The sequence below is a fragment of the Echeneis naucrates genome, chromosome 19, assembly GCF_900963305.1.
Source record: "Echeneis naucrates chromosome 19, fEcheNa1.1, whole genome shotgun sequence".
NCBI lineage: Eukaryota > Metazoa > Chordata > Actinopteri > Carangiformes > Echeneidae > Echeneis > Echeneis naucrates.
Window position 1 is genome coordinate 16747950 of NC_042529.1, and position 10117 is coordinate 16758066.

At 38.6% G+C, this 10117-nt stretch overlaps 1 protein-coding gene across 3 annotated transcripts; it reads left to right on the top strand.

Moving 5' to 3' along the window:
* The first annotated feature begins 723 nt into the window (after window positions 1-723).
* rac3b (Rac family small GTPase 3b) lies at window positions 724-7997 on the top strand. 3 transcript variants are annotated; one of them, XM_029527606.1, is made up of 6 exons: window positions 724-856; window positions 2631-2702; window positions 5146-5263; window positions 5984-6046; window positions 6648-6817; window positions 7581-7997. In XM_029527606.1, exons 1-6 carry the CDS (start codon window positions 822-824, stop codon window positions 7636-7638), a joined length of 516 nt encoding a protein of 171 aa, XP_029383466.1. In that variant the 5' UTR covers window positions 724-821; the 3' UTR covers window positions 7639-7997. The 3 variants fall into 3 exon arrangements, with proteins under 3 accessions (XP_029383466.1, XP_029383465.1, XP_029383464.1); XM_029527605.1 differs by having other exon boundaries at window positions 6648-6807; window positions 7578-7997; XM_029527604.1 differs by lacking the exon at window positions 724-856 and having other exon boundaries at window positions 2488-2702; window positions 6648-6807; window positions 7578-7997.
* Window positions 7998-10117: the final 2120 nt, after the last annotated feature.

Sequence of the window (10117 nt, forward strand, 5' to 3'; positions counted from 1 at the left end):
TTTCCCACTAGAAGTAAGCATATTTAGAAGAGAAGGTGAAGCTCGGCAGGAGTAGGAGTGGTTCTTTCATTTTAATGAATACCATGCTTTATGGTTTATTTTCCTGCAAATTGAAACGTAATTGAAGCAATGAATGAAAACGAAAATCATCAAAAAAGGCTTAAATTAACGACCGCATTTTATAAATCCTTCCAATCAAGGGACTTAGATGTGAAAGCAGCTTAGATTGGAAATGACAGATAAATGACAGGTAAATTGTAGTTTGTCCAGCCTCTGTGGCAAATATTTTAGATTTTTGATTCCTGATAAGTCTATGGTCTTAATGCTGGCTGACTCAACTTATTTATTTATTATGTGATTCAACATTTTGCCTTTATGCATAAAAATCATGAGACGAGGTACTAAACAAGTTTAACGTGTTGGGTCTTTTTGTTTGTTTGTTTGTTTTTTGGTTGTTTTTTTTTTTTGGCTTTGTTTGACTTTGATTCATTGTATTATTTTACCTTTACGTGTTGTGACAATAATAAACCATAACATCAGGGCCGAAACAAGTCACAATCAAAGTACTAATAAGGGTGGTAAGCGAAGGCGGAAGGAGACGAAGTGAAACCTCCCAGGTTTCTTGCGTTCCTGCTCTGTCCCTTTAAACATATTCGATACTTTCCGGACTTGTTCGGTAATGTTCGTCGTTGATCTCTTTCACTGCGGCTCCATCGCCGAGCAGACTGGCCCGCTGCTGTCATCCGAGACCTCAACGCAGACCGTTGGATCAAAATTAACCACCATCGCCGGGTCCTTTGAAGACTACAGCTCGAGCATAAATGCAGGCGATCAAATGTGTTGTGGTTGGTGACGGGTGAGGAGGGCGTGAACACGCAGAGCACAGGCACATTTTCTCATGTGTGATTCAGTGATGCCTCCGCGGACGGATGGATGATGGGAGGATGCTATGTAGGAAATGGGAGCTAGGGCTCACCGAGCTCAACCGATCGCTGATGCTCGACAGTTTCCACAATGATGTGCTATTTAGTGTATTTAGTATGTTTTCATAGTTTTTTTTTTTTTTTTTTTTTTTTTATAATGGGAACGGTGCGCCTCAGTTTGCTATGCAGGAACCCCTACACGGTTCACACTGCTCGCAGGCCACTGGGGGCAGGCTGAAGTGCTGATGCACGCTGAGGAATTTGTGGCCCTGTTATTAGCAAACAGGCCCCGCTGCCCTAATTCCTCTCTGCGAGCCTTTTACTCCTGCATCTTAAGCTCCATGTACTGATATTTGTGGGTGGATTTTTCATATCGATGTGGAAAAATTGCTATATAGTTGCTAGTTGCAGATCTACACCAGTAAAATGCAAACTCAGTTTGCTGGTCACGGGCAGTAACAACTGCTCAGTTTAGAAGATATAACCCTAACAGCGTCACAGCACTGTGCCATGTCAATCTCGGAAATAGCATGTTCAGTAGAGAAAGGTAGTGGTTTATAAAGCAGATAGATCAGACTAAATATGAAGGCAAATTTTTATTTGCATCATTTGTACAAACAGCTGTTTATATTGCCAGTTTATACTCCAAGCTTTCATTGGACAGCCTGTATGGAAATCGTCCTTTGACTACCTGATTGTTTGGGACAAATCTGAGCTGATTCAGTTTCAGGGCCCTGCTATTGGTTCCTCAAAATGAATCAAAATGTCTTTGAAAAACTGGCTGCAGGCATATTATCTCATGAATGTATTTAGAAATGAAACATGGAGACAATGACGCCATCCATTTATCTGCTTAAAAATTACTCACCAAGTGCCCAAGCCAAAAGCATTTTCTAGCTTTCCGGGTTTGTTTGCATAATGTGGCTCATTGCAGATGCTCGTTAACGTCCTCTGGCTCCACAAAATAAATATAATGGCTACATTGATTTACCATTAATAGTACAATGAATAATAAGTTACCATGCCTGCAGTTGTAAGTGACTTGCATTCATTTTTTTGAAAGTTGCAATTGTGGAGACACCATCTGAGTATGTCATTGTAATAAATCTAAAAAATTCCACTTCTTGCTGTTATTTTCTCTCAGTCATTATTCCATTATATATATATCTATATACACTATATATAGATATATATATATATATTACAATAAGGTTGCAGTTGAGGTGAATTGGGACACTCATTTCAGTGTTGGATGTGATCTCTGAGAACGCTGTCATCAAAGTAAATTTTAAAGTCACAATATTTCTGTCCATGGCTAAAATCTTATTAGAACTTAATTGGGGTTGTGCTGCATCACGCAAAGACTTTATGACAATGCTCTTCCTCTTTATATAAAATTTCAAGTAATCTGAGCTGTCAGTCATCAGTAATTTTAACTCCCTCCCTTTTGTTAACTCATTCATTTCACTGGGACGTACTGCATCCCTCAGGCAATGTGAAAGTAGGCCAGTGTCTGTGTGGCACTCATGGCAAGGGAGTAGCAGTCTGCCCTCCAACACACACACACACACACTCACAACAGTGTTTACATGTATAGTTTATACTTTATGGAATGGTTGGTGTTTTTATTATTATTAATATTTTTGGGTGCAATCTACTCAAATCTAGATTTTGTGGAGCTGTGTTAAAATGTTGTCTCCTTCTCAGGGCTGTGGGCAAGACCTGTCTGCTGATTAGCTACACCACCAATGCCTTCCCTGGTGAATACATCCCCACTGTGTGAGTACACCACACTCTCTACATGATTTAACAGTTATTTGATGTAAGCAGTAGTTTAATGTTATAGCATTCGTGCTCTGACAGTATGCTGTACAATATGAGATACTGATAGCAAATAGAATTTTTGCCAATGTAATGTAAAATCTTTACAGGGATTTTAGTGTTTTTAAATATTTGTCTTGTCGGACAGTTATTTATCATCTTAGCACTTATTAGATGAAAGGATTGATATTCGTGTCTTGTCTGTGTAACATAAATATGAAGCCAACCTTTAGCAGATGGTTGGTGTAGCTTAGCATAAAAGTTAAGTGTATCTTATCTTGGCATAAGTTAAACTAGGGGTAAAAGCATTGGGAAATGGCTAGCCTAACGCTACCCCAGTGCTTCTAAAGTTCATCAATTAATAATGCTTTGTTAATAACAACTGCAAGTTAGGGTTTTGGGCGATCTCCTAGCTGGGCTTAGTATTGGACAAATGTAATAGTGTATGTGGTTTGGCATATGTTTACAGATATACCATGTTTATGGTTTAACTTTTGAAGGGAGCTGTACTAGTATGGTCTCATTCAGGTCTTTATGGTCAGGTACAATAAGCTGAGCTAACCATCTGCTGGCTTTAAACTTGTAAAGTTGTGTTCAAAATAATAGCAGTCTGTTTAAAAAATTGAGTAAAGCCCAAAATCCTTATAATGGTTTTTATTTCCATGCATTGAGGACACTGCACATTATATTCTAAATCAAAACATGAAGAAAAAAGCAGAAATTCTTTACTCACTTTACAGAAAATGAAGAAAAATGAACATTGGGCTGTTCAAAAAAATAGCAGTGTCTGCATTTTACTTTACAAACTCAAATATTTACTGTATAAACTGAAAAATATCCAGGATTCAGCATTCCTATGAATCACTAAACTAATATTTAGTTGTATAGCCACTGTTTCTGAGAACCGCTTCACATCTGTGTTGCATGGAGTCGACCAACTTCTGGCATCTGTGAACAGGTATTCCAGCCCAGGATGATTTGACAACATTCCATAATTCCTCTGCATTTCTTGGTTTTGCCTCAGAAACAGCATTTTTAATGTCACCCCACAAGTTTTCTATCGGATTAAGGTCCGGGGATTGGGCTGGCCACTCCATGACTTTAATTTTGTTGGTCTGGAACCAAGAAGCTGCTCGCTTACTGGTGTGTTTGGGGTCATTGTCTTGTTGAAACACCCATTTCAAGGGCATTTCCTCTTCAGCATAAGGCAACATGACCTCTTCAAGTATTTTGATGTATCCAAACTGATCCATGATCCCTGGTATGCGATAAATAGGCCCGACACCATAGTAAGAGAAACATCCCCATATCATGATGCTTGCACCACCATGCTTCACTGTCTTCAGAGTGTACTGTGGCTTGAATTCAGTGTTTGGGGGTCGTCTGACAAACTGTCTGCGGCCCTTAGACCCAAAGAGAACAATCTTACTCTCATCCGTCCACAAAATGTTTCTCCATTTCTCTTTTGGCCAGCCAATGTGTTCTTTGGCAAATTGTATCCTCTTCAGCACATGTCTTTTTTTTAACAGTGGGACTTTGCGGGGGCTTCTTGCTGATAGATTAGCTTCACACAGGCGTCTTCTAATTGTCACAGTACTCACAGGTAACTTCAGACTGTCTTTGATCATCCTGGAGCTGATCATTGGCTGAGTTTTCACCATTCTGGCTATTCTTCGATCCATTCGAATGGTAGTCTTCCGTTTTCTTCCACGTCTCTCTGGTTTTGCTTTCCATTTTAAAGCATTGGAGATCATTTTAGCCGAGCAGCCCATCATTTTCTGCACTTCTTTGTATGTTTTCCCTTCATTAATCAACATTTTAATCAAAGTACGTTTTTCTTCTGAACAATGTCTGGAACGACCCATTTTTCTCAGGTTTTCAGAGAGAAATGCATGAGCAACATGTGCTGGCTTCATCCTTAAATAAGGGCCACCTGATTGACACCTGTTTTTTCACAGATTGAATGACTTCACTAATTGAACTCCACACTGCTATTTTTTTGAACACGCAACTTCAATTCATTATTCAATTACACAGACTGAGGAGCATACATATCATGAATGTTGGCTCTGTTGGTTTTCTATGACCCTACTACAGCAACTGGTAAATTATTTGCCATGCAGTAATATAATTTCTACCAAAAACAGGTTATTCATGTTGGACTGCTATTATTTTGAACACAAATGTATCTGCAAGGCAGAAATTAGAAATAAGTATGTATGTTAAAAGATATCATAATTTTCTTTTGAACTAATCCCTCCTTGAAAAATTGCTGTCCTGACCTAGACATAACGATACATTTGAAGGCAAGCTCCTAGTCAGTGCAGTTAAGAATTACGTTTTATTACTCATGTATTTAATTTATTTATCTAAATCATTCACTGCCATATCTTTCCTGCAGTTTTGACAACTACTCTGCCAATGTGATGGTGGATGGGAAACCAGTGAATCTGGGCCTTTGGGATACAGCAGGACAGGAGGACTACGATAGGCTCAGACCACTGTCTTACCCACAGACGGTATTCTCACTTACAACAACAGCCCTAATTAACATAATCCAGATGTTCCAAGAATGGGAAAGAATTATGTCTTTTAAAGTGTTAAATTTGTGGGACACAAAATATCACATTTTTCCTAATATGTAACTAAACAGACTTATTGAACATGTAAGGTTGCTTTGACTACATTATTTGATCATTCCACTTAAACTTAAACGTCTGCTGACTATGAAGCACACATTTCTCCATCTATGTAACTGAAACAATCAAACCCACCCACACTAAGGTGTTTTTATATTACAAAACAAGTGATTTGTTCCAATACTGACAAGAAACATTTCTTGTTTAAGAGTATCTGCATGTTTCATTTTAAGTGTTTTTTTTGTTGTTGTTGTTTGTTTTTTTTTACAATTTTAAGTCAATTAAAATTAAGTCAAAATAAGTCACTATTAGTTTACCAAGATTTGTTTGAGAGCAACCCTCAAATAAAATGTTAGTTTATTTAAGAAAAAAATATTTTTCAATTTCAAAAAGTCAAAATAAGTCACTATTAGTTTACCAAGATTTGTTTGAGAGCAACCCTCAAATAAAATGTTAGTTTATTTAAGAAAAAAATATTTTTCAATTTCACTGTCAACCAAAATGAAGGAGAATTTGTGTAGCTCTAACACATGCCCACGCTCAAACACACACACACGCAGATCTTGATTTCAACTAGCCATCTCTCTGGTTCTCTCCCAGGATGTGTTCTTGATATGCTTCTCCCTGGTCAGTCCGGCTTCCTTTGAGAACGTCCGAGCTAAGGTCAGTACGCTGGCTGACCACCCCCACCCCCATGTCCCCTCCACGCCGAGTCTGACCACAAGGAGGCACATCTATGGCTCCACCTGGCTTATCACATAACAGCTCCATCTGTCCAGACCTCGACTTAGAACAGTCTGAATTTTAACTCATTCTCCCAGGGGATGCTGCTAAGAGACATGCTATAAGACGAGGTTTGAACAAATCAAGACAATACAAAGGGAGGAGGGTGGCCAGCTGTGGTTTGGTCTGGTGAGCATCATGAGATGCTCTCATTTGAAATCACGCTTTTCTTATGGTCCCAGCTCCCTCTGTTGTGTCTGTTTGCTTCAGGTCGATCAGGATCTGCGCTCTCATCATGTGATGTGATTGGAGGTTGCTTTGCCTGACGATGTTTTGTGTTCATACAGCCACACTTCCTTTCTGAATCATCCATTAAAAACAATTTTTCTATTTTCACAACTAGAGTCTGTTGAATGTCATGGAAAGGCCCATGTCCTTCTGCGTCTGTATTAGTCTAACTCTTATCTCTCTCCCCTCTCATTGACTTTTTCCTTCCTATATGCAAATGTGTGCTTTTGTGTATGCGTGTATGGTGCTTCAGTGGTACCCTGAGGTGCGACACCATTGCCCCAACACACCAATTATCCTGGTTGGCACGAAGCTGGATTTGCGAGATGATAAGGACACCATTGAAAGGCTGCGAGACAAGAAGCTCTCCCCCATCACCTATCCGCAGGGCCTGGCTATGGCAAGAGAGATTGGTAAGGCTAAGTGTGGCATTTTCATAACTCTATACTGAAGCATGATGATCTACTAATTTCTTACCATTTCTTTGGCTTCAAATGGGGATTAATGTATATGTAGCCCTGTGATAAGAGAGGTCAAATATGGAGAGGAAGTAAGTATTTTAAACAAGGTAATATGGGGAATCAGGAAATTTCAAATTGATGCTCTGACAGATTTGCTTCAGTCATGTTTCAGCCACGTTTGATTCATGGAGCACACTGAAGATAAAGCAAAGATGGCCCATCTTTTTTTTTCTTTTTTTTTACAGCAGGTGGTTCTAACTGAAGTATAAATGAATGATGTTCTGAAGATGGCTCAAATCAAAGAAAAAAATGAAATCATGGGCGTGTTAATCAGTGAGCTAGTAAAGCATAAAATAATCCATCTCAAGTCTTCATAATAGTTTTTTTCATTCATATTGAACACATAACTTGCATATTGTTGACCTTCATTTGGTCTGCCTGAATGCAATCATGTAGTTCTTCTTTTTCCCTTCTTAGAGACACTACACTAGCAAGTGCACGTCAGTTAAAAGTAGCAGTGCTTCTCAGATGGCCAGATTCATTAAATAGTAATTGCTCACAGATCCTCTAATTTTGACATCACTGACATTAATTGAGGCCGTAGGGTTGGCAACATATGTGCTCCTTTTTTTAATCTTCCCTGAGCTGTTGCTGCAAAACATTGCACTTGAAGCAGTGGAGCAGTACTATATTTCCAACTATCCCCTCTTCCTGGTCCCCAGGAGCTGTGAAGTACCTGGAATGCTCCGCTCTGACCCAGCGTGGCCTGAAGACGGTATTTGATGAGGCCATCCGAGCTGTGCTCTGCCCTCCACCAGTGAAGAAGAGGGGAAAACGGTGCACCATGTTCTGAGGAAACATTACTGTTACACTACACTGCATCACCACAAACAACAACCACTACATCTCTAAGAGGATGAGAGAGAAAAATAGTGAGAGTGAGTGTGCACTACTGAGATTGCTTTCTTATATTGATGTTTTTTCAAAGTGATATTGGTAACATGACCAATATTTTTTTTACCATTTTACCACTGAATAGTTCATTGGTTTTGGAAAACACTGACTTTCCACTTACTTTGTACCATAAAACTACATGCCATGAGGGTCGACAAAGGTTTCTATTACTTGTCTTCATACTTTAAGAGCTCTTCTTTCTCAGCCATGCTTGCTTGAATTAATGCAGTGTTGATTAGATAGGAACTGTACTATGAATACACCTTCAGGTGGGAAGTTACCTTTAGCTTCTGATCTAAGTTCACCATTTAGAAACACAAAATTACTGTCTACATTTATAGAATTGATCTAAAATAGAGCTTTCGCTGTTCTTGAACAAGAGCATATTGTAGGGAAATTCTCATTTATTAGAATGAAGTCACAGGTTGTTATTGTTTCAGTTATCATTTCAGGAAACTATGATAGCATGGTACTCACCAACTGAGATATTTTGGAAGAAACATACACATTAAACATTACATGAAAGCCCCTTCCCTATAATGGCTTGTCAATGTGTTGGGTCAAAACTCTCTATTTTCCATAGTCCCTAATGACTATGTCAAATTGCCACACAGAAAATCTATGGCGAGGAAGTGTTATAGTTAAGGAGAGCAGGGTCAGTGAGGCCCTACCAATTAATTTTTATCCCTTAGGTTGTGAACCCAAAAGGTGAAGCCACCCAACTCTAAAAGCAGTATGACTGCTTATGTTAAGTTTTAGAAAGTATTTTTTGATGACTAAAAAGTCTTGGTAATGCTATAAACGATGGGCAAACTAAAAGCACAGTATAGAGACTTATAATATTGAAATTTCTTTGATTGAATTTACTTTTAACTGACTCAAAATTAATCACACATTGGTGCTCTTATCTTAAGCCTTGCACAGCTTTGTAAAGGGTCCTTCCTGACACAGTGAATACTGGTCATCAGGTCATCAGTTGAAGACTAAGGGGAGGCTGAAAAATGCTGTTTACAAGGTCAAGAATTAATATTCAAGCTTGAACAATATAGGTAGTTGATTATCTACTTAATTTACTCTACTACCCCATCAAAAACAAAGACCGTGAGTTGTTGAGTACCACTTTATGGCGGGGCTATGTTTGCACGTGAAGCCCATGAGATATGGTTAGAGAGGGCTCTGAAGTAAGATTTTAAAAATCTATATATATTAGAATGACCATACGTTTCTTAAAATTCACAGTTAGCAAGCTAGAAAAGCTGTATCCAATTTTTGCAATCATGTTATTTTAACACTTGTGTTGTGACTTCACAAAATTCTGATCTTAGTGAAATGACTTTGGGTAACTTTATCTAACTGTGAACATGCGACTGATGAGCATGCCAAACATGGGGGCTGTCCAACCTTGCTGCCTGAGGTCTACCTCTAGAGGTGGAGGAGCTTGCATGGATCTTAAACTCTTCTGTCTTAATTTATCCCATTCTCTAACTCTTTTCTTTGTTCTTCCTTGTTTGTGTGTATGTATGTGAGTCTGAGTGAGTGTTTGTCACAAGAGTGTATATGAAAGCTGTTGTTTGTGTGTTTGGACAACCACATGTCTGTATCAGTGAGGCGGTGTTATTTTACAGTTTGGGATAGTGCATAAAAGACAGTATTGTTCTAAACCAAGTTTTTAGTGTCCAGTTTTTGGTACTATTTCAAATTTTATTGAAGAAATACACAAGACTTGTCAACACTATTTGTTGACATAAATAAAGAAAAAAATGGTTATCAATAACATCTTGTGATGTACAGAATAATCCTTAGGAAAGGAATATGTTATGTATATCTATCTACATGTACCTGAATATTTAGCTCTGAAAAATGAACAATTAAAAGTAAAGGGATTATAATTGCTCATGTTGAAGTTAGAGGTGTCGCTAACAGTATAAAATAAAGGGGCCAATCTTTGTGAAGTTTGTCATGGTGGCAAATGGCGCAGATAGCACCTTTATAACATGCATTTCTGTATGGCTGCAAGGCCTAAAGTGTATGTCTCCCTAAGGTGGCAAAACAGCACTGCAGTCCAGTCTGTCAGGCCGTCTTTGGTTGGCATAGCAAACTGTGTGATTGAATCATGTCATGTGGTCCTGCCTAGCTACGGTGTTGAAGTGTTGCTGAGAAATGCAGCAAAAAGTTCTAATCTACTATTGCATGGAAGTTCTCTGGTTATTTGCCCCACTGTAATTCTTAGGAGAGGTTGTATGATGAAATACATTGGCCATGTATGTATGTAAGATTACTTGTATACTTGTTTTAACTGTTTGTCTTA

Excerpts from the sequence above, each read along its gene's own strand:
- rac3b (XM_029527604.1), top strand. The coding sequence starts at position 2,536 with ATGGTTGGTGTTTTTATTATTATTAATATTTTTGGGTGCAATCTACTC. Across the intron at positions 2,703-5,145 it reads GGTGAATACATCCCCACTGT|TTTTGACAACTACTCTGCCA; the intron begins GTGAGTACACCA and ends TCTTTCCTGCAG. Across the intron at positions 6,047-6,647 it reads TTGAGAACGTCCGAGCTAAG|TGGTACCCTGAGGTGCGACA; the intron begins GTCAGTACGCTG and ends ATGGTGCTTCAG.